Source organism: Corvus hawaiiensis, chromosome 1 (assembly GCF_020740725.1).
Source record: "Corvus hawaiiensis isolate bCorHaw1 chromosome 1, bCorHaw1.pri.cur, whole genome shotgun sequence".
Taxonomy (NCBI): domain Eukaryota; kingdom Metazoa; phylum Chordata; class Aves; order Passeriformes; family Corvidae; genus Corvus; species Corvus hawaiiensis.
In genome coordinates, this window is record NC_063213.1 from 70573670 (window position 1) to 70599284 (window position 25615).

Sequence of the window (25615 nt, forward strand, 5' to 3'; positions counted from 1 at the left end):
CTGACTGGAAAGAGGGGACAAGAGAACACCAGTGTCACTCACTGACCTTGCAAATGCAATGCTCCTCATACTCCTGAGGAAAGACACAATTGCTCTCACTGCAGAAATCATGTGGATTTTGAGAGGAAAAGAGAAAGGAGTCAAGCAGAAGACAACAATAAGCTTTGTTCACGTACTTAACCTGGTAACCAAGTCAGCTATCTCCGGGGAAAGCTTAAAATGGGCCAAAGAAGGCCAACTGGAAAGTTCAGCTGCTCTATCTTTGGATCATCAATGTTGGTTGTTAGGTCAACGCTTCATCCAAAAACACCTACGGCTAAAATTCAAGTATTTCTGCTACAACTAAAAGTGGCATATTAAGTGCACCCTGTGGGTTTGGGGAATGTTTCCCGTTGAAGCAAGCAAAAAAAAAAGGGTTTTTTTCCTATACCCAGATCAGGAAAGAACAGTCACTCTGCTGATAACCAATCTTCTTAATAATGCACAGAATACTAACAGCTAGAGTACAATAAAAGTGAGCCCTGACATTTTAATTTATCTGAAGCATTTCTTTCAGTGAAATGACCTGAAGTTGGAGGACTAAAAACTTTGGTTTCAGGAATGCATTGCCCATGATGTTTTACTGGCTTAATTTCAAATGAAAACAATTACTGTATAGTGAGGATGTTACCACACAGACATAACAACACCATTAACTATTTTTGACTTCCAGTGTAAATTGAACCATTATAGGGTTTTAAAAATGTCCTCATTAAATTTTAATGATCTGTTTTAAGGGATTTTTTTCCCTCTTATTAAAATTCAAACCAACTATGCTATAGAGCTTTCTCAGAATGTGGCACACTATTCTAAGCTTCAAATAAATCTATAAATCATAAATTAGTTAATAAAGAGAAACTATCTGCGTTATTACAGGTGGGGCTGGTAGCAGTACCTGTTTTTAATGTTGCCTAACATTTACAAATAAAAGATGCTGCTTCCCATTCTTTAAAATATTGCCAAATACCAACTGACTGAGAAAAAATTTCTTGGTTCAAATGTGGACACACCTGGTTGGCTTTTTACCTTCCTTTTTTAACCCCCACTCACGATGGGAAAAGGAGCAAAGAAAGGAAGGAAAAATGTCAATTGAAGTGATTCAGCTGATTAAAAAATACGTTTCATTTGTATTAAACTTCAATATTTTTTCCATGAACTAGGGGTCTCCTTGTTGTAGAGTAAGTATTTGAAATTCTGCATGCAGAAGGCTAGAGAATGTTTATGAGAACATTTCCTTCACATTTTCCTTAAACTTGCCCAATTCATAAACTTTATGTGGAATACAATGGAAAAAAAAAAAGTTAAAATCCTGATTTACAAGCACTGAAGAGAGACTTGTGAGACCTTTGCTGTTAAATTTTGTGAAGATTCACTCTATGGTGAACACGCTCCATTCCATGATGGGGCAGTGGTTTCCCTCCAGGCACAGCTGCAGCCCTGACCAGGCTGTCTGGTGCATCACTCCCTGGGTCCAGGCAATCCCATCTCCCTCATGAGATTCATCTCTTTCCCACAGTCTCATCTAGACTTACCCCAGGTTAAAATCACCACAAGACTGACTGGAAGGTGGAACAGACTTTTTTTTTTTTGTTTAAGTTCTGGCTTGTTTTCACCCTGGTGCAACATTGCCACCAGCTAATGAGTAAACCTTGTCCTGCAGCATGCACTGAGGTGGACTGCAATGATGGTGCATACACTGCATTACGTAGCCTCTCTGCTGACATCTACGTGCTTTCTACAGGCCTTAGAACAAGTGAAAGGATAACTCCTAAATTATGGAGTAATAATTTTACTTGGGTTTTCACACGTTGCCAGACAGAGCAGAAAATTAAAATCATAGGAACACAGCACACATTTACAGTTATTTATGCAAAGTACCTTAATTTGGTATTCTCAAGAAGAACAGGCTGCAAAAGCAGAATTTATCAGGAGGACTCCTGTAATTGTGTTATTGGATGGAAGAGATACTTCATTCAAGCCACAATGGCAAAATAGGTCATTGTCAGAAACATGACAACAATACATAATTTATCAATTTGGAAACCTTATACTTGAAAGAAGCCTTAGTCTAACTTTTCCATCACTCCAACTGAATTGTAAGACCACCGCTGTAACAAGACCACTCAGAAAACCACCGGGGTGGCCTTGATAATAATACACATATCATTGTTGAGGCACAGGAAACTAAACCAGACGGTTTTGCTGAGGAAAGCACTTTTTCCTGGCTTTGTAGAGCCTAAAAACACTAATAGGTCAAACATGAAAGTGCTGAAAAAGAAAGTTAAAGGAAAATCTCTGTAAATAAGAAAAAAAATCTATTTACATATGTGCTTCCCTCACAGAAAATATGTCTACAAGAAAATAAAAAGGGGAAAATGATGCTACAGTTCTGAAATAGATGAGGATAGTTTTCTGAAAGGTTTAACAACAATTACAGTTGGACTTACAGTCCACCATTGCTGGAAATCAATGCCATATGATGTGTATTAGACAGAATACCTATATATTGTAATTAAAAAATTTTTCTTTCCTCATTTTTATGTTTTAATTATGGAGACCATTCATGCCTATTGCAATAAACGACTTACTTTCTTGTACAATCTCTTACTATCAGTGACCTCAAACTTAAAGAAAAAATAACACATAAATGGACCTCTCAAACTACATGAAACTGAAAGTAATTTCCACAGAAACCATCCATGCACAGAAACATACATTCACATGCACACATTTATACAGGCTGTGTATTGTGTGTGCATGCACACATGAATGAAGTGTGTTCAGATTATCTCATTTATGCTGTAGTTATTTAGAATCATATTATTTGCAGGCTTCAGCATTTCAAAAACCACAAAGGACTTGGTTTGGGTTTGTTTTTCTTTATTGTAGACATCATCCACATGAGTAAAACTAAGATGATAGCGTGTTAGTCTGCTGAGAATTGCAACTATTTCTAATAGTCAAGAAGTCTAATCTAAATTACATGCACTGAAAGAAATGCATTATAACGTCCTTTAGCATGCAGTCTTATTTACCAAAATGTAAGCCTTTATTTAGCATTAAAAAGGAAAACTTTCACTATTGAGGTTATTCTAAAACAGTTCTCTCTTCATAAGGGAAGCTTTGCCCATATTTTCAAAATCTGGAAGAAGATGGTTGAGAATTATACCTACATTTTGCTGGCACTAAATCATGCTCTAACGAAAAGAAAACATAACTATTTAAATTTCAACTTTTTCTCTGCTTGTATGGGAGAATGGAGAAGAAATGTACACTGATGAGAGCTTCACTATATGCTTATAATTTGTGGCAGTTCATTTTGGCACTGCACAGATATAGCCTTTGAGAAAATGTTTGGTCTTCAGTCCCACTCTGAAGTTTGTAACTAAAACCAGAGAAATGAAACAGTCGTTTCTGAAGCCAGAAGTCAAGTGGGGCCACAGGTGCCCTACAGAGCTGAGGGAGCCTACCTGGACAGCAATAAAGAGAGAGAAATTACAACAGTGTGTCACAGAATCCTATTTTGATTCTGCATGAGAGACCTGGTGGGGAGACATCTGTTTGGTGGCCAGTGACACCATCTACCACCTCATATCAAGACGAGCTCTTTTGTAGGCTTGGAATATTTCAGTTGAGGCACAACATGTAAAAATAACTTACTAAAATAATGATACCATTAATTGACCTGGAAATCCACTTATCTATGTATTTCCCCTATAGACTCAGTCAGGGAAGACAATCTTTACTTCTGGGATCTGCTCTTCCAGCACTCTTGTTGTGTCATGAAGAGTCTGTATTGCAGTGCCAGTGCCTGTGGGTTAGTGTTGGGTGAACTTCACATCTTTCATTTGAAACCAGCTGGGACTGTGCTGTGACCACTTATGCAGGTTGTATTGTATCCTGAGAACTGGGTCATTATTTGGGTGGATGATTGAATGTATTACTGTGGTCAAATGTCACTTCCTTTATCCTGGACGCCTATCTCCACAAGTCCTAAATATTTACATGAGGAAATCAAAAAATATTCTGCCCTTGGCAAGTGCATAATTCCTTTGGGAAGATGTTGCTTTCTCAAAAACATTTCAGAATGAGACTTAGTTCTAAATTAAAGATTTTTAAACTATTAGAAAAATCAGGGATGGAATACTCATTGCCTCATTGTCTTTGATACACATGCTTCTAGAAAAGGTACTGCTTCAGCAAGTACCTGTCAAGAGTTTTGTGAATGTTCAGTAGTTGTTCCAAAGGAGCACAGTCTATCAAACTTTTCTCCTTAAGGTTCTTGTAAGTCCTGCTGCTCTCACAATTACTTCACCTAGGGGGAAGCAGTTCCATCTAGAGCAGATTTGATTTAATCTGAAGACCAGTTTGGCTTAATAGAGCCATTAGTCATCCCAGGTCAGACAAGCTGATGAGAAGAAAAAGTTCTCATTTGGAAATACACAAAGTACACTTTACCTGGATGGCTATACCCTCATACTGAAACAAGCCCATCACTGAGGGTTTAAAATTATTTTTCAACTTTTGTTAGAAGATATTCACTTTCAACTTAAAAACTACGCAATAAGAAAGGAAAAGCACTTTCACTTCAGTCCGTACCAAAAGGGTAATCCCCATTTAGAAACATGCCTTAAATTCATGAGCCAATCTCATAACTGTACGAGGTATTGATAGTTACACAGACAGATACAACTGACTTTCCTTTTATAACCAACAGTCCTTAACAAAGCAAGACTCTCACAAGCAAGAATTCAGCTGGGGTGGTGAAAGGATTACTCAGAAAAAACTTCAAGTCTTAGCAGACTAAGGTAAAATGTATCTCAAAAGACAACACATCCTTAATGCTACAAGAAAACAACACCACAAAACTAGAAACGCTTTGGCCAATAGTCTTACTGGCTGACTCCTTTTCTTATGCACAAGAGTAAAGTAAAATTTTAAATAATTCTTTCTGGCAAGAGCTTTTATATTTAAACATACACACAAACATACAGGAAGGGATTTCCCACCACAGCAGTGGTAGCAGTTGTTTCCAAGGGTCAGTTTCTGCCTATTAGAATGGTAAACAGAAAAATCATAAGTGAAAGACCAGGTGATGCTGACTAGAGATTTAAACAAAGATTAGATTTTACTATCTAAATTTCAACATGTGCAAAATGGTCTAAGACAATAAAAATTACTGCATATTTTCTTGTGCATTTTAATCACAGACTGAAGTATGAATCAGCACCAGCACCAATTAAAAAAAAAAAAAAAGGTAAGATGGATATTCTCTCTTTAAGCAGTTTCACGGTTTCTCAATATGCTTGGTTGGCCTGTACAATAACTTACTATATTACTTATTTATAAACAGTTCTCTTTTGCTTTGATTTTCTTTTACATTATTTAAATATAAATTAATGGAAGCCAATTCCCATACATTCTAAGTATCAAATGCACCCTGATTTCACCATGAATGTAGGCACATACCTAATTTTAAACATTTGACTAGACATGTAATTAATTGAATTGGAGCCAATTATGACCCAATTATGAGTCCTCTGTAATTACTGCTTGAAATACTACTGGATTGCTGCCTATTGAAGGCAAGAGAAAATATTTCAGATCTCTATGAATACCTAACGACTATTAAAACTGTTACCTTTGACTTCTTTTAGTTTGGTAAGATCAAGATTCAGGGGCTTTTCCACAGCTTTCATGAGTGCAGTATTTGTGCTGTTTGACTGAGGTACGGCCAGTGCAATTGCAGAAGGCAACCTGAGCATCAGCAGGTGATGAAGAGGAAACTGAAGGATGGGAAGAAAAAGCCTCAGCTCAGCAACTGACGCTGGTGTGTCCAGGTGGCCCAGAAGGCCAATGGTATCCTGGCCTGTACCAGCAACAGTGTGGCTAGAAGGGTGATTCTTCCCCTGTACTCAGCACTGTACTCAGTACTTTTAAGGCTTGCCGTAGTGCTAATAATTGAAAATACTCAGCAGGTAGTCTGCAGCAAATAAAGGGCATGTTATCCTCACAAAGCAAAATAGTACACAGAAGTTTCATTATGTCAATAGCATTGATACATTATTTTTCCTCTTCCAACTCTGTGGCATTGATCATCATCTCTAACACCATCTCATGAGATTTGTGCTGGATCACAGCAGAGCCAATAATGGAGAAAGGGAGAGCAAGAGGCAGCAGCAATTTCTGCCAATATGTTGAGAGTTACTAATTTTAGGTTAAAATTTATAATCCCACACCAAAAATTTTCAATGCCTACTTATTTCTATTCTGTTCTCTTCAAACACTGAATGGAATCCTTTTCTTCCAGAGAGCTGGACTTCCCGGTTTTCATTCACCAGCACAATGCTGCTGTACCCTGTTCCTGCAGGTGGCAGTTCAAGTGCCAAGTCAAAATCCTGATCAAACACATTTTCCAACTACTCTCCACTGATATGAATCTATGTTTAAACCTCAAACTTCTGAATCATCTGCTACCCTCAACACATCCCTCAGTGGGCACCTACACACTTCCATGTTTTACTGTATACAAAGGAGTTTGCCCAAAATCACAGTGGCAGTCAAATAAACTCATATAATCAAAGCCCAAGAGTCATGAATTCTGCTTGTGCTTTGTAACCACCAGACATTCTCAAGTCCAACACATACAGGACACTGTCTCTCCATGAAGTCAATGGGAGTTTGCTCATCAACTTTCATGAGGCCAGGAATTGACCCATAATATTTCATAAAACAACAAAAAAAGAATGTATTTATGGTTTTATTATTATTCCTAATAAAGAAATAAGAAAAAAGAAAACACAGTACATGGTCTAGTCTATATGCACATGTGTTACTTGTATTAATGTCGATGGGATTTAAAGCTACATATGGAGAGGATAAGATATACCCTTATGTGTTCAGCCATATGCTTAAGGAAGCTCCCCAAATGCTTGTAAATATGATCATGCTTTCTAACATACTATGTATTTATTTGAACAACGTTAAATCTCTAAGCCCTACTTTCCAGTCCATTAAAGCTTCAAATAATTGTTTATTTCCAGTTTAAAGTTACCTTATTTTTTAGCCATTAGAAGTCTGCCTGTAACCACATTTCCACAATACTCAGGGAATTAGAGAATTTATAATAACTCTCCCATTATCTGAAGGGGTACCTCTCTGGGATGAGAAATACTCAAGATGAGCTATATTTTAGCGAGGAATTCTTTCCAGAAGATTTTGGGACAGGCCCAAGATGCGTAGCTGAAAGGCCTGGAATGCTACTTGCACAAAAATCATGTGTTCATGCCACAGACCTCAGAAAACTACATTCCTTCTGGAGGCCAAAGGCCTTGAAAGCTAGTCATCCTTCTGGATAGACTTGTTCTCATTTCCTTTTTGATTTTTAAGGTTTGAATAATAGCCCTGATAGGCTGAGGGAGCTAGGCCTGTTCAGCCTCGAGAAGAGATGAGTGAGAGGGGATGTATGTCATCAATGGCTATCAGTATCTGATAGGAGTGTCAAGAGGATAGATCCAGGCTCTTGGTGGTGCCAAGCAATAGGACAAGAGGCAAAGAGAAGGAACTGATACACAGGAAGTTCCACCTGAACATGAGGAGGAACTTTACTGTGCGGGTGACCATGCACTGGAACAGATTGCCCAGAGAGGCTGTGGAGTCACCCTCACTGGAGATATTCAAGAACTGTCTGGACACAATTCTGTTCAATGATCTCTAGGATCTCATTCCTGCCTGAGCAGGAAGGTTGGACCAGATAAGCCATTCTGGTACCTTCCAGCCTGACCCATCCTGTGATTCTGTGAACATAGGGCAAGGGTCTAACCCAGAAGGCACGAGAGGATTATTTTGGATTTCCCTTAAAGAATACCTCAGGATTCATCCCTTGATTTATGATCTAGTGCAATTTGTGTTGGAATGAGATAGCTGAAGTCTTTATGAAATATCCAATGCCTGTTATCAAATCATATTCATTATGTTCATGCAACTGATCATTCTATTTGACTTATCTTTTACTTTCTTTCAGCTGAGACTTGGTAACTGGTTTTATGGCCACTCATGACTATAGTTTTATGCATTAAAAAGATGACTGATGGGTTACTGGTTTAACTGCTTCATCTAATGCTGTAGCCACAAATATAAAACCATAGTTGTGGAGGCACAGTCATTACACTCATGGTGCCCTTAGCATCTCATGCAAATGCAGCACAGAACCAAAGACAACTTCATTTATAGCTGGCTGCCAAAAAACACCTTCTTCACTCGCCTGATGTAACCCTTTTGATACCAAGGTGATACGGCTGTTTACCTTTCTTAATGTCATCCAGGACATCATTTTATAGCAAGGTATTACGATTTTATTTTCTTGCTCTTTTTGATGGTAAAGAAGATTTGAGAGCTCAGCTTTTACTCTACCTTTAAAGTCTCAATTTATGATAAAAATCAGACTTTTGCCTACTGAGATACTTCTTACTTTGAAATACAGAAAACCAAAACAAACAGTCGTCATCTTTTTAAACTACATCAATGAATGGTGAAGTCAAATCCGGTTTCCCAGCAAGGAATTATTAAAAGACAGAAATAGTACAGTGACCACAGGAAAACTTTAAGCACCAAAATGGGGACAAAAATCTCCTGGGGAAAAGACAATATTTCCTACATGGTCATTCATGTCTGCTTGTAATACAATACAGGGGTATTGTTTGTTTGTCTGCTTAAGTAGATGGGTAGAATAAAATTAGATACAAATCCTGACTACACAAACATTTCAAACACTAGATGCAGGCTTATGTGTTCCAATTTCTGCCATCACAACTGTGTTGTGATGCTGCTTTATAATGTATAACCAAAGAGGCCTTTGATTATTAACATATACATAATTTTTGCCTTATTTAAAAAAGGTCACCAACCTCCAGCAGGATCTTTCACATCAGGTCATACTGCATCTTGCTGAAATCTTAATATTGGTCATAAAAATTGTCAAAAGAATAGAAGAAATACTCTAAAATAGATCCACATTGTAGTCAGACCCCTTCCCCAGGAATTCAGGCAAGGAATGTAAACCCAGAGATTTATTTTTCTGTTCAGGTCATGCCTGGGGTAGACTGCTGTGTTACTAAATTCCCTAATCTGAAGTCAAGAGCAAGACAAAGTTAACAGACCTCAATAGGCAGGAAAAAAAAAATCTTGCGATAGCCCTCTGTGGACCATAACCTGAAGTTACAGCAATAAGCCTTATCCCCACCACAAAGATGATTCAGAAAAAATCCCACAGCTTACCTCAACATAGTCCCTGGCATGGCCCCAGTCTCTCTTAGCATCCAGATTGCCCAGGCTGAAACAATCCAGCTGTCCAAGGTGAATCTTTGCTACCGATCGGCTAATCTTCCGAGTGACAAAATTAGCCCCTGGAAGAGAAATAAAAGGTAGTATCAGCACAGTCACAGTGGCAGATAGCTTAGCTGGCCACAGGAGACATCTTGTATAGCTCAGCACATGGCATTTTCAGTCTTCACTCAGTCCCCTTACACCACCTAGACCCATGCCATCTTTTATCATTTGAGCAAGCTAAGAAGCTTCCAGTGCAAGTGTCACATTAGTTGCACTTTCACAGCAAACATCTTTCTTTGTGGGACTTCTTAAGCATTCCTAATTTGCTGCCTCAGTATTCACTCCAGGCATAAAGCCAAAGAAAATCGTTTGGAATGTCAGTTCTTAAACACAAAACGCAAAAGGTTACATAAAGAAGACAGACATCTTAGACCACCCTCAAGTTTTCTGTTGCCGTTTCTCTTTTCCTTTTTAATTTTTTTTTCCAGGGAATGCATATATCTAAATAAGTTTGTTTATTAATAAAAAAAATCAGGACTATGCAAATATTACATATTCTCCAAAGAACTGTAATGGCTAAATGCATTCTACTTTTCTAGTTATTTGGGATTCTTTGTCCCTCAGGTTCAGTTAGATCATGAAATTGTGATTTCAACTTTCTCAGTTGAAGGTCGTACTTTATTTTATCATATTTCAGTATGTTGTTCACTGTATTACTTTGGAAAATTTGTGTACCCATTTCTGCTCCCAGTGGAGTTGCTTTAAACAATATTTTTTGTTACTTATTTTCAGATCTTGATTTTTAGATTATGATGGCTGTGTTTCTAAGAGGTGGTCATAGTCTCCTCAAAAGCAGAGGGATTTGAATTTAGACCAGGAGTTTAAGCTAAACAAGCCCAATGGCATTTGCACACTAATGAGCCACAAAAATTAAAATTACATGCCCTTTTAATAGCTAAAAAAGGATATGAATAAGTGGTGACAGATGATACCTCCTCCAAATGAAAAACAGGAAAGTTAGTGAAAATTTCTGCAGTTGTAATATGCTCTTAGCAATTTTCAAAAGTCTTAAGTAGTGTAGCTTATGCATTCAATGCATACATGCAGTTTTTTTCACCATGGAACTCTGCTCTTTAAATATGCATCTCAATACATTCTGTTTCCTGTCAAACAAATAGTAGGTTGCTGCAACATTATTAAATAACATGAAGTGTCCTTTTCAGGTTACTAATTTTTTCCTGTAAAATCAAGAGCACTACAGTACTTTTCTGTGTCATTTGACTCCACCAAAAGTAAAAAAAAAAAAAATTAGAAAAAAAAAAAAAAAGGACACCTCTAAGACCCATGTGGAATAAAGAACTTAAATAATTCAGACCTTACCACAGGATTAAGATAGAATTTTCAATTTTCATCAACTGCTGAACTAATTGCAATTCCAGTTATTAGACACTTAGGATATACCATCAATTTGTGCTTGTTCTTTAAAGGATGAAAATTACATGATTTCCATATCTCCTTAAATATACATGAATATTTTATATTAATATATAAAGGAAGCTTCCTAAATAGTGTGACTTGCAAACTTTCAGAAACAAAATATAGTCCAGAGTCATTTTCAAAGCAAATTTCTCAAAAATTGGACAGTACCAACCCTGTGACTCTGCTATTGTAACTTCTGAAAGCAAAGTACTGTGGTTTCCCTGTTCCTAGCTGGACAGGCTTGCAGCAGGACTGGAGTTCTGGCTTAACAGAAACCAGTGACAGAGTCTCTTTGGCTTAGTCTGACTGGCACCTCTCCAAAGATTGTTTCTATTTTTAACTTATCAAAGTGCTTTGAGACCTTCACACAAATTATTGCTAATTAATTAAAAACAGATTCAATCTATTGCAAAAACTTACTAGGATTAGCTCTGAAACTTCCTAACCTTCTGTACTGAAATTATTTCAGTTAGCATTTTTATTCAGCAAATAAGAGTTGAAGGAACAGGTTTCTTTCTAGGATTAAGTATATGCTTTAAAGTTCCACGCTGTAACTGAGTAATAAGCAAACCTGACTGCTTTCAATGCTACATTCCCATTTGCAGCAAAAGCAATGAGAGTTCTAGTCACCATCTGCATTAAAGCAAGTTTTACTGTCAACCTGCACAACTAATGAATGTCAACTTCCCTTTTGGAGCAAATGCTTTCTCAGCATAAAAAAAAAAAAAAAGAGCATATTAGGTTGTGTGAGAGAAAAAACTATAATGCTATCAATTTAACTTTAAATATATGAAAGATACTGCACAAGAAAGAGCTGATTTGTCTAGCAGAGCGCAACAAATACTAGTAGCTTCTGTCTTCTCACAGAGTCACTGTTAACTGGAGAGAAACAATCCTCAAAGATATACTCCAAGCAAAATCGGAATATTCCTGAAAAGGCTGAGATGAAGAACTAGAGAGCACCACAACGAAAAATGAAAACCTTTATTTTCCATAAATATTCCAGCAAGGGTTCCACTAAATAATACCAACCCTCTTCTTGGAAATGCCTCAGCATTAAAGCTGTGGAAGAAAACTATGCTACCGTTCATTCTGAGAAATGTGATTGGAAAATTTTTCATGCACCCAAAGACTGAATGGCACATTTCAGAAGCATTTAAATGATATGGTTCATAAATAATGTTTAAGTACTGATTCTCTTCAAACACAGTATCTTAAAATATCCCATTACACTCTATGTTTGATCCCATGCCATTAAATGCACATCATAACTAGAATTTAAGCTGGTGCCCACTGGAGTCACACAAAATAGTTAAGGCTATGTCAGCATTTCCACTAAAAAGCCCTGTCCTAGAGGTTTGTAATTTGGCTATGAAATCTTGCTTTGGTATGAACTTCAGCAGAAGTAATGTCTTTTTCCTCAGGATTGATTCTATGTGAGAGATCCAGGCAGAGTGCTACAGATATCTTTGTATAAATGAATGCAAAGTACTTTTTGAGGCACAGAAATGGTTAGCTTCCCTCTTCCTCAGGAGGTAGTGAAGACTTGCTAATGCTGAACATACAGCAGCATTTTTCTCCACAAAATGGCCACTCAGTGCCAGGAAGAGTGTCATCAAAGCTGATGGTGTGTTAACCACTTTACCCTTTATGTTGATTTTCATTGGATCAAGTCGATGCAGCAGCTAAAATGCCAACAGTTATCACAGGTGAATAAGGCCTAATTTGTTATGCTACTAACCTTACTAATTCACCTGGAAATGTGTTGGTAGTAATGACAGAAACTACCTTAGACTGGTGGGAAGGACAGATGTCAGAGTCCCACATTTGTCTCCTGGCTCTGCACTGCTTCCTCAGTTCAGAGAGGTTTCGTAAAACACAACTCATTGCTCACACCTGCTATGAATAAATGTGGAGAGTTCAAAACGCTGTTATATGGTTGATGTATTTTGACTTATTTGAACACTTTTTCAAAATGTATGTGGGTGGCATATGGCTGGGAGCTCACTATCCTGCAGTAACCCAGAGAAGAATCATTCTTGCTGTCTGTGGGGCCAAACATACTGGGCTAAGTGCCTTGCATAGTTATCTGTGCAGTGAATACACCCTAACCATGATGGGCCACATCATGCTCTGGTTTGCATCACTATTGGCAGCACTGGAATTGCTGCAATGCAGCATTAGAGATGTGGCCAGGCAGAAGAGATGTGGCCAGATGTAGCAAAGGATGCTTTGATGTGTCATTTCAGTGGTTCTAAACAGCCCAAATTAAGTAGGGTCTGACAAGTTCCTACATTTTAAGAGGGGCCTTTAACAAGAGTTTTCATGACATCAACAGCTCTTTCAGGAACCCTAGGCATTAGCTTAGATTTTTTTTCAAAACCCAAGCCCTCCTCCTTTTGAGATCGTTAGCATGCCAATAGGAACCATAAGGTGCGATTTACAAACCCGATTTATCCTAGACAGGATTTAAAGCAAGGATTCCTCATCAAGCAGACCTGATCTGTAAAACATATAACTTGTCAGCAAACCACTGCAGGAACAATATCACATTAAAAAGAAATTACAGAGGTATAATGCAATAGCTTTTGCTCTCCAGCCCAGGCCTGTCGCCCAGTGCACTGCCTGACTCAGGGTGGAAACAGCTCATCCCTTTGAGAAGGATGCTGCCTACATATGGCAAAGATGCAGTTTTGAAAGCTGGACACATCTCTCATTAAATAGCACATATTTAAAACTATTGCTTTAGGAGGTAAGGTTTAATGCACCTACAGCTCCAAAGCTGGATTGCCCCAAGACAGGAAAAAATAAGTCTTAGTCTCTGCATCAGTATCCCATTCCTTTTATCAGCACTGGGGTTTCGCCCTTCGTGTATCATCAGGAACCTGCCTGTTGGAAGTAGGTGTTTTTCTCCAGAATCTGTGGTTTAGAAGAGGCAGCCAAATGGATGAAGCATCTTCAAGAGCCACTATTGTAGTATCTGTGTCTTTTCAAGAACCATCATTTTCCAAGCTCTCAAGACCACATACAAAACCCAACTAATGATAAAACTGTGGTCTTAGAAAGACTGCTGTCTCTGTAAAACACTAGTTGTTGCATGCCTAAGAAAATCCATTATTAACCCTAGTAATATCATAGAATGACAATCAATCTTATAGAATTCAATAGCAGTACTTATCTATCAACAGAGATGCAGTCCTGGAACAATCTATCAAGTTCTCATAACACCTTTTTTCTTCATTTTGCATAAAATACGATAAAATGGTTTCTGTCTCTGAAGACGCTGACACAAGATAAAGGTTGGAGTTTTGGGGGTTTTTTTCCTCCAAGTTTCTGCAGTTCTGGCATAGATTCTAGTGGAAGCCTAACATGTTCAAACACATTGTGCACCCAGCACTTCTACTAACCCAGAGGAACATATTTCTTTTAACACATATGTGTTGTAAATGATACACTTAATGAGATCATTAAAACGTTTTGATTCCCTGAAAATCCACACTGCTCATCATTTCCATTCTATGACAACCTTTTCCATTTTTTTGTAACAAGCTGAAAGGAAAAGCAAAGGAACACCCGGATTTTCTAAGAAAAGAAGCCCTGAATCTCCTTACACTGATGAAAATCAATAACAATTATTCCAAAGCAAATGGATTTATGTCACTGTAAACCAAATGAAAAATCAAGTTATAGATCTTTAAATTAACCTTCCCTATTTTGGGTTTAAATGGAATTTTAAACTGTGTCTTGATCAAAACAACTGATAAAGTACTGCATTTTGGTAAAACTAGTAGAGCAGCTACCTCATATATGTTAAAAATTCATGCATTTAAATTGTGAATCCATTCTCAATTTAAAATAACAAATTGTTCTTCTCACAACAACAGTTGTACAAAGTAGAAACATCCCTTTTTGGAAAAAAAGGAAAAATCATTGTTATAAGTGATTTTTTTTCTTCCTTCTACTCATTATAATATCCTACGAATGTTACTCAGCAGGTACAGCTGCCTTTGGATGAGCTTGCCATAAAGTCCACAATCAGATTTTTGCAAAATGAAATATATATGAAATAAGGGTGATATGATTCATAAGCAACTCCTTGTAAAGTCATGCATGGGAAACATCTTCCTGACTGGGGTAGTAAATAATTTTATTTCCTGAAACATGAGATATAGGCCTTTATATTTTAATCCTTATATTTTAATCCTGTATAGCATAGCTGGAAATACTTTGTTTCGTCATTATATTTTCAATCTTTTCCTCTGTTCTTTAAAAATTTTAAAGTACCTTATCGTGGTGGTTTTCTCAGATTTCTAATATACTTGAAATGTTTTTCAAACATTTTCAGTTTATGTAGCCCAAACTATTTTCCAATGGACATGTATCTTTCTCTAAACAGGAAAGATAAATTTTTTTTTAAAAGGTTATTCTACATCAGCCCCCTGGGAAACAATTACGTAACAAAAAAATCCACAGATCCCAGACTGAAACCAGTGGTCCAGTAACATGAGGATGAAATTGCCCCTCCTTATCAAGTGACCCTCATTTGGAACTAATTTGAAACGTGTGATTTCAATAAAATGATGTGGTAGTAATTCCTTTAAATACTGCTAACAAAGACATCAATTGGCGTATCAACTGAATTATTTTGTTTTATAATATATTGATACACATTATAACCTTTCCAATGCCAAAATGTACTAATTCTGCTTGGCCCCTTTTCCCATTAGCATATCAGTTTTCAACAGGGTACCGAATCCTTGGGTGCCCATTCTTTAGGTAATTGAAAATGCACTACTACTTTTATATTCCAAAAGTGAGGAGGTTAAGGCAGAAAGGTAAAGGCACGGAAGGGTGGGAATCAGCAGGGGACGGCAGCACAGGGGAGGGGGTGGGTGCTCTTCAACCCCAGAGCAACTGTGCCCCTGCCATCCACTTGCACACAGAACATTTGGACAGCTGAGGGCAACAGGAGGTCATTGAACTACGCATGGAGAGAACACAAATTAATGACTTTTATAATCTGAGCGGAAAATCAGAGTGAGAGACAGTCTTGTGAGGAACAACAAGGTACAGAAATGCAGAGGGAGCACAGAGAGTAGGAAAATTTTTCTTTTTCCCAGTGGGTGAAAAGGTAGCACAAAGCCTACCTCAGGGGACAATTAGTAAGTCCTGTAAAAATGTGCACAGATGAAGGGGAAGAGACCTACCAACCACCACCAGTGGGTGAGAATCAGAGGTGGTGTTTGTCACAGCACAAGCCACGCTCCCCAGTGATTCAGGGGTGCTAACCCTCCACCGGGCATCTGTCATCAGGGCTTTAGACTCTTCATGACAGTTTTGCATACAAACAGATACAGGTTTCCACCTCCCAAAAACCAATGACAGTATCATTTCTATGACTACACAGCAGCAGTTCTCTAAAGTGACTGTGAAAAAATGATGTTTGATTAGGAGACAATCTGCATGTGTACGGTGTAACACAATGCTTTTGGATTTCACATTAGAAATACCACTGTTTGGGACTGATTACACTTCTCAGTTCTATCATATGGGGTTGTTAAAAGGCCAGGGTGATATACCAGCAATAACTGTTGGCCAAAAGGTGCTATTTTAGTCTATTTCCCCCCATATAATTTTTCTTAAATTCAAATATTTTCCCCTCAGGAAGTGTACACCGAACAGGAAAAGGTGAGGCATCAAAGATTCCCATAAAGGAAAACCCAAACATTAATACTGAAAACAATATGTAAAAGTGTTATTCCTGTTCCCAAGTTTATGTTGCTAATGGTGCTTACATAAACAGAGCAGCGTTTCGCTTACAGAAAACTTAACCTTTTGCTCCAAACTACTCACTTTGGTTTCTTTAATCGCAGTTCATATACACTACATTGTAAAACAAAGGTAAATGTCTTTAGCCGCTCTGATTTGCTAACATTCATTTAAGCTGTGGTTTTTAAATTGTACTACTAAGGTTATTGAATTAAACCTCTCATTTCAGCTGTCACAGAATTAGGCAAGCCCTTGCATGTATGAGCTGTGGGTAAATATGAGTGTGCTTGCCCATCAGTACAGACTCTTTATATTGTTAAAGCTTGTGTAAACAATTGGAGTTAAGTATAATCATTGCTGAATTGGTGGTACAATAGCTAGAACTGTATGCAACCAAAAGGAAAATCTAGCACTTGTACAAAATGGAATTACCCTCCAGTCTTAGGCAACTTGCACAAAAACCTCTCTGATTTTGACTTCCCTCGTTGAATGGCTATCACAGTTCAGACATCTGTGCTCTTAAATTTAACACCCCTTTCCTTTTCTCCCTGTCTTTCCCCTCCTCCATCCTCTCAGCAACCAGTAGCACATCAAAAAAGTTGCTGTTTGATGGTTCAAGCTGAGACGTTCAGCCTTTACCCTCGCGCTCTCTTGAGATGAAGCAGGCAAGGCTTTTAATCTTACCTGGTGACACATGACTGACTAATACAGTTTCTTGGACCTTCTGACCTCTGAGGGACTAAATCTGGTTGGTCTCTCAACCTCTCCAGGTGGCTGGGACATCAGTTTGCGGTGGGTCATGACGTAAACAAAGTTTTGCACAGGTCTTCCGTGACTTTCTGTGCACCCATAATTGTGCTAACTTTTACTGTGCAAATTTTTTGAGTATAAAACGTATCATTTCACTTCAAGTCAGGGGGAAAAAGAATTTTCCTTTACTTTTACTGGAGGTTAAAGACTGTAACAAGAGCCAGCCTTGAAACCAGTCACAGCAGCAAATTTGCTGAGTCAGTGCTGATGTATTTTCTTGGAGCGAGAGAAATGGTCTGGCCACAGCCAAGTAGCTTATTTGAAACTCTGCCTCCCACACAAACTAATAAAGCAGTGCTAGACGGGTTTGACACTTATACAGTATAACTCAAGATGTTCCTAATCCATGTGCCTCCCTTTGGAGCTTTGTTGCTCAACTGTTTTTCTCCTAGGACTTTCTTCTGGTTAGCTTTGAGGCAGTGGTAGTCCTCGAGGCACCCTTTAGGCCCTCAATACATCATTTGGTAAATGTGTTTCGATTTTACTAAACCACTTTTTGCTACAGGAGTCCTGGAATCACCAAGAGGGGGTCCTGAAACACAGCTGAATCATTTTTTCAGGGAGCTGGAAGCAGCTGAAGGGAAAGAGCAGATTGAGAAGTAACAAGGTGAGGGCCAGTGAGAACTGGAGGGAAGCAAAAAAAAAATCTCAGCTTCTGCAAATACAGGAGGCACATTTTTTTCTAGTACGAGGTACATAAAATGCAAGGTGCTACATTTCCTTCCATCTTCCACACTATGAATAGTTGGATTCTCAGCTAGGATGAGGTGAGAAATACATCTCCAACACCACTGATAATCCCAACAAGTCAATGTACAGATCATCACTTGCACAGGCCTACAGTTACAAGTGCAAGGATGAAATCTTCCAGCTACAGACACCCTTTTGGACTCACAACAGACCAATCAAGTAAACACATGGTTCAGACGTAAGAGCCAAAAAAAAAATCTCCACCGTGTGTGCTGTGGCATGCAGTCAAGCTGGTGTGCAACCCAGGGTATAAGATCAGCTCATGGTGCTCCCAGCCTACTCTCCCTGTCCCTGCTGTCCCCATTTCCCAAGCTCTGCTTCTGTATAGGGACAAGTGGTTTTGCTAAAGACAGAACAGGACAACCCTGGAAGTCATTATTTTGGATAAAACCAAAGTAACAACCCTGAAATGTAGTGTCTTAACAACAGACCCCAGTAAAAAAAGCTTCAATTGATTGTGTGAAGCAGGAGCAGAGGGATAACCCAACCCTAAAGTAAGCCCCCAAGTCCTAACAGTTTAAGAAGATAATGGGGTGAAAAGGCAGAGACAAGATGACAGTGCACTGGGAAGACCGCAAGCCAACAAAGACGGCATGTCCCTTCTGGTCCAAAGGACTTGGCCATGTTTGGTCTAGCTATGTTGACCTCCTCTACTCAGAAAGCCAATAAAAACATTATTTCACCTAGCTGTAGTTACTGCTGGTTGCTTAAATTTCCCATAAAAGCTGTGTCCTTACTGCAGCACAGGATATGATCACTCTCAGAGGACCCTGAAGTTAAGCAAGGGTGCTACGGCTTCCACACCCAAGCTCCGAACTGGAAATGCCACCAGACAGAGCGGCAGCTCTCCCACAGGCAGAAAGGGTATGACAGGAGGTTGCATAAAAACCATTGCTGAGAGTGAACTCTCCTCTGGGACAAAGCCTGGGCATGTTGCTAATTTTCACTCTAAAATGAATAAGGCAATGAAAAAAGAAATGGACCCTTATTTAACCAGAAAACATTTTGAACACAACCGGTGAGTAAAATTCTAAAAGCTTTTTGAAATGTACACAAGTTTCAATGAATATTCCTTTTTACTAATGTTGCCACTGAAACTGAATCCCACTCCTAAATTCTTTCTCTGTGGGAATAGAGTTTCTCTAGTGTAATTAATAATAAAAATTAATATGCAGCTATAAACAGAGAACTCAGCTTTCTGGCACGATAAATTGGTGCAGTTTCACTGAAGTCAGATTACTTAAATTTACAAAGAAGAAGCCAAACTTAAACATACCACCATTGACAAGTTCAATCACCACAGAAGTTTTGCACAAGAAAATATGAAACAAAACATTTGGAAAGTGATTGAACTGCAAAAAAAGAGTGTCTAGATAATATGTTCACTTACCACCATTCAGCTTGTCATGCTCACTACTGTTTTAATAACAGTATTTTTAAGAACAGTTCTTCCTTTGTGGACTCCTGAAATTCATTGTTATCCTGTTTTTGTGATATTTCCCATTTAAGTTAGTTTATATTTCCTCTAGCAACAGAAGAGGCAGTCAGATCACCCGCTGTTCTGAGATGTCTACAATACTTGAACACAATGGGGTGAAACCAGGACAGAAAGTTAGCCCAATTCTGAATTTCCTGGCTTTGTATTTTTAGTGGGACCTTTCACATCATTTTAATATCCCCATAGGTAGCTGTGCAGAAAAACACAAATGCACATACACACACTCTGTACGTACTCAGGACAAAGCCGTAAATTCTAGCACCCAAAGTTAGGATTATGTGTTTCAGTGTTGTTTCCGAATGCACAATGATACGGTTTTACAGAACACTTCTAGATTTCATACTGTAATCTTTTTCCTAATAGGATTGTCCCTGGTCCAGAGAACAGACTTACTCTGAGAGCAAAAATTGCTGTCTTGTAAGGAATGAAGTAGGCAAGGGCCCTATGGAGCCTGAAGCTAACCAAAGGTAAAGAACTTCAGAGAAAGAAATGGTAGATTCACAGTTCCATCTGATTAATGCTGTTATAGGAAAATGAACAAAAGCCTGCTTCTTGTGCAAATTCTGAAAGGGTGCTCAGAAAGTCACTTAAATCCAGGTTCTCATTTAGTCACTGGTGTATATTCCTCTATGTGCTTGTTACCAAGCCCTAAGGTGGAAACAGATGAGAGTTTTATTCTGAACATGAACTAATCAATCAAGAAATGCAGACCTTTTTAGGTTTTTCATGCCTTAATTCCACTCCCCATCCCAAAGGAGATAAAATTCCAAAATTTTATGAGAATTTGAATAAGTTAAGTATCTTGATATTTGTGAAACAATGAGATGGAAGGACCCTGGAAGAGTCAAAAAAGACTTTTTTTTACTCAATAGATAAATAAATCTGCTGTAAAAGAATGTTTTTCTTGTTCTCTGCCCACCATTCCACCTCCCCCACCCCAAGACTGAACATCTAGTCATTCCCGTAAGAGCTCTGCATCCCATGCAAGGAATAAGGAAGAGGGAGCCTGTGGGGAGAAAAACCAGAAGTGCAAATAAGGGCTTTATCAAAACACAAAGGCACAAGTTTAAGTTTGTGGAGGCACCCCTCATTTGGTTATTACACAATTTATGAGCTAATCAAATTTTCAAAGCCCCTTTTACCCTTCTTTCATAGTTTTCAGGATGTATTCATATGTACCTCACTTTTTATGCCCACACTAAGGTGAGGAAGACTCTAACAGCTATAGCCACAGAATGCTACAGAATTTTCTGCTTCAGTCTAGAACACGCTTCCAAAACTGGACAAAACTGAACTTTAAATAGTTTCCCAAAGCACACTACAGAGTTCGTCTCTCAAAGGGCAGTTTATCAACGGGCTTGAGCAGCAGAGAGGGAAATCACTGAAATTTAACCCTGAACCCCACGTGAACCCAGGGATTGGGACTGCATATTTTCCACTGTCCTGCCATCTGCTGCTTCACTGCGCATGGTAATCTTTGGCAACCCCACTGAGAGCTGCCTGGGCTATGGCTCTGTTCAGACAGGGTGTAGAAAGAAAAGACACTGAGAATGTCATGGCTGACTGACCAGACTACTGAGATCAGAGAGATTATGCCTCATTTGCTCACCAAGCCCTGCCAAAAGCAACACCATTTAACTGCAGGTACTCAAAACCCAACAGGCATATTTAAAGGAAAAGCAGGCTAAAAAAGAGGACCATTCATAACGTGCATTTGTTTGGGACACTGTAGCTACGACCTTTTGGCAATTACTCATGAAAGTTTTAAAACAAAGTTTACAGTGCCCAGCATTTCAGGTACAAGTGAAATCTGGCAGAAACTATCACACCCAATTGCAGGACATACCAACCTGGGATATGACTCAAGGCAGGAGTAAAAAAAGGGATAATAGCCCAGCAAACAGAGATAAACAGAGAAAAAACTGTTATTTAGCTATATTTAGTTATATTTTAAAGCAGCTACAGTCTGTTTATCTCCTGGCTGTGAAATGCTGCACAGTATGGGAGTGTGAGGGTTTGGTACTCTTGTGCATAACCTTCATATGTCATCTCATGACAGGGGACCTCCCTTGAGCCAAAGCCAAATTTACATTTGTTCCCCAGAGCACCCCCACTAGGCTCCAGATGCAGCAGATGAAGAATCAGCACTCAAACTCTGATTTCCTCTGACCACACTGTTCTGAATAAGGGCCCCCAAACCTTCCAGTGATTAAATATCAAATGTTTACACACAGACTTACTGACTTTCAAAATGATGTCTCTAAAAGCTAAGGAATATTTCAGAAGTGTCCTAGAACTGCCAAGGTATATTTTTAGGGGTATTGGACCTGCAAGAACATTACTGTAGGCTACAGAGTACTGTAGATTTTTTGAGTCTTATCATGCTGACAACAACCACCTGTTATTAATGTATCTCTCTCCCTCAACCTCCCTGCTTCTGCCAGAAGCACTAGAAATAAAGATGTAATTCTATATATGTGTCTACAACAACATCCTGCCCTATTTCTTCACTCAAATACTGATCTTGGAAGTGACAGTGTCTTCTATCTGTTTAGGGAAAAAAAGGCACTTCAATAAGATAAGCTTCTCCAGGGGCTGCAGAACTACGGTTGGCAGACATCAGGGCTGACAAATGTTCTTCTAACTGCAAAGGGACACTGCAAAATTGTCCTCTGTTGTGGAATAGACAATTGCTGTCACCCTTTCTTCTTCCCTGCTGCTCTACTGCCTCCACTCTGTCTGCCTCACAGGGAGATAGGGAAAGAGACAGAAAAAAGCCATGTAAGAAAAGAGAAACAGGCATCTTTTTCCCAGTTCCAGCTGTGTTGGAGCCAACAGGCTCTGTTGTTTTGATGATTCCAGGACCCTCACATCTCATTTGATCCCTGCTTGACAGAAGTGCACAGCAGAGGTGGGAATGCCTTGCAGACTTACAGAGGGAGCTTCTGAAACCCTTAGGCTGCTCCCTCCAAGACAGGGCCCTTCTTTCTGAGAGCTGGAATCAAATAACCTCGACACCAACCTCTGGTTAGTAAGCAAGACAGGAGCAATGTGGCAAAATGAGTAAGGCAAAGAGATTAAACATGCTTTCCACTGTATTTTTCTCTTGATTCGAACACGTATCTTGAAAAAGAGTAGGTTTGAAGTAATAAGCTACCCACTAACACTCCCAGTTTTAATGTCTCTGCTGCTAAGCCCTGCTGAATCAGAGCTCCTGCTCTCCCTCTCCTTCTTGACTCATAACCTCAGTGACAGCCGTGAAGCTGGGCAGAGGCACTTTATAAAATGTACTAAATGAAGCAACTCTCAATAATAACAAGGACTGGCAGGTAGCCATGCTAGAGGAGGAAAGACCTAGTAGGAATGTCCTGCAGCATAAAAGTCTCTGTTGTTCCCATTACTGCAGAGGAAGAAAATCTCTTTAAATCCTTTTGATTCAAATGATCATCTGACAGAAACAACGGACCAGACAAATGGCTGTAAAACAAGGTAAGTGGATTTCCTACTGCTACAATATCTTACTGGGCTCCCATGACACAATTTCTCTGTTATTCTGCCTTGCCATGGTAAAGTAAACCTACAGGCTACCCAGAAAACAGATGAGTGTAATCAGTCCTTTATAAATTATATCCCTTCACTCAAAGAAAGCAAATAACTTTGCCTGCTCTATAATAACTGTTTCTAATACTTCATTTTTTCTATAAATTGTTTATAAAACACTTCAAGAGAGGTCAAGATGAGAGGGCAACAATAATTGGAGATTAAGGAGACTCTCTAAGTATTTTGCACCTGTGAGTAAACACTTCGGTAATTATTATGATATGAGATAGATCTACTAAAAAATCCCCAACAGCTTATTTATGATTTTCTTGGACATATGTTATTTCATCTGAGAGAGAACCCCCATCTTTTCCAGAGCTATTTAAATTCAAATTTAAGCAGCTGCAAATTTGTCTGATGTCATGTGACTGGCAAGTCAATAACAACAGATTTAATGTGATCTCCCATGGAAGGAACATAAAGAAACAATGAGCCAAGGGTAAGTGATATTCTCATTAAGTTTTATCCAAGTCACCTGTGGAAGCAGGAACTTTCCTCCTCAGAGGAAAGCCCACAGAGTCAAGAACAAGCAAAACTGAGCCTGAAGGACAGAGATGTGAATTAACATGCAGGACTGGCGTTCAGGTGGGGTTTCAGAAAGGACTCTCTAACAAAAAGGGGACATGATGTCCTTTTGCAGTCTCTGTGGCACGGCTCTGCCCACTTTGGCTTTTGTTCTTCCTGTGCCCATGCACAGCACTAGCAGTGGTCATGGGACCATTCTGGAAAAGGGAATGGAATAAACTCTGCAACACCATCTCTTGAGCTGCTGAGCATCACAACTGTGCAGATGCCTAATGCAGCTAAAATCCGACATATTGATTAATACTAATCCACACTTTGAAAGTACAAATGAATAAAATTATACTAAATCTTTAAACACTCAACCCAGTGGTTTCTTTTAAAATAGTTACAATTTAGCATGTCAGAAAAAAACTTGCTTCTTTGTAACTTTTCTGCACAGTCCAGAAGAGGTTGCTAAAGAAACCACTAGCGTCCCCTAATCTCCCTACCAATTTAAAAGAGAACCCAAAACAAGTTCCTGAAAAACAAAAAATAATCAAATTCTGAGTAGTTATACAGAAATAATAAACTTAAACATGACAAAAATATTTGCTGAGGAATTTAAAAGTAGCCAGGACTATAGACATACTGGCTTACAAAAATAAAGTTAAATTTTTAAGTTATTCTTAAGAGTTTCAGTGGAATTCAGTAAACAGTATTTGATTCATGACAAAGCACTCTCATTACTCATTTTATATTGTAAGGTTATAAAAATGTAGATTCAAAATTCAGATTTTATATCATTCCCCTTTATTTCTTTTTAACCCACGTTTCCTTGATCTCCTCAATGGCACAAAGTCATGTAGAGCCAGACACAAACACAAGCTCTCTCCAAACTGCTTCAGTCCAATACCAAATCAATACAGATTATTTCCACATAAAATGGTAACTGAACCACAGCTGTTACCTGAACCAAATTCTTTGTTTACCTTAATGAAGAACTGAACCAAGAAGAAAATACCTGATTATTGGATCAGAATAATTAACAGAGAATTTTCAGAGGAAGTTCCCTAATCACTTAAATTTACATTTAAAAATTTTGCATTTTTCAGCTTGAACTAATTCAGAAATACCAGTGCAGATAAATAATTATTGTCCTGTCCAAATTGAACTGACTTGTCAGAGTTTAAGAAAAATCAGAGCTGAACTAAGAAATTTTCATGCTGTTTTACTTAGGTTTTTTTTAGTTATTGTTATTTTTCAAACATCACAAGTCCAGGAAACACAATTGGGTACAGGAAAAACAATTTTTCTTTCATTTTTTAAATTGATTATATTAATCTTAGCAGTGTCTCCCACAAACATTATTGTAGAGTAAAATGGAAATGAGGCTAAACTAACATTTCAAGGTAGCTGCTGTCTACATCACTACATAGTTGAGAAGTTCTCCTTTAGAAGTAGAGAATAAGGCCCTCTTAAAACTATTTTGTTTATGTCTTGAAAGCTCTCTGTGAGGTATCTTTAAAATATGTAAGACTCCCAGGGCTGTGAAAAATCAGAATGGTCTTGCCACTAAACAGCAGCTTTGAAAATCAGATAAAAGCAACTGAGATTTTATTAAAAAAACAACTTACTGCATCTTTTGGCTGCATAAGTATTTCTTTCCTGACAGGCTACAGAAAAATAAGAGGCATTTCTGTTAATCCATTGAGAATTAATGTTCCAATTTTTTGCATTTTGGTAGTCTCAAGGAAAAGCATATTTTAAAAACTGTTAAATCTTTCAGATTTTTTTTAGTCAATCCCAAGCCTTTTGTATTAAATATTAAATTCTCTGATC

General features: G+C 38.4%; 1 protein-coding gene across 2 annotated transcripts in view; it reads right to left on the minus strand.

Moving 5' to 3' along the window:
• The window catches only part of GMDS (GDP-mannose 4,6-dehydratase), a 412789-nt gene that overhangs the window by 219077 nt on the left and 168097 nt on the right, over positions 1-25615 (minus strand). For both annotated transcript variants that reach the window (XM_048310367.1, XM_048310358.1), the window contains exon 7: positions 9316-9443. In XM_048310367.1, coding sequence (XP_048166324.1) covers positions 9316-9443 — 128 coding nt within the window. The remainder of the gene's footprint in view (positions 1-9315; positions 9444-25615) is intronic.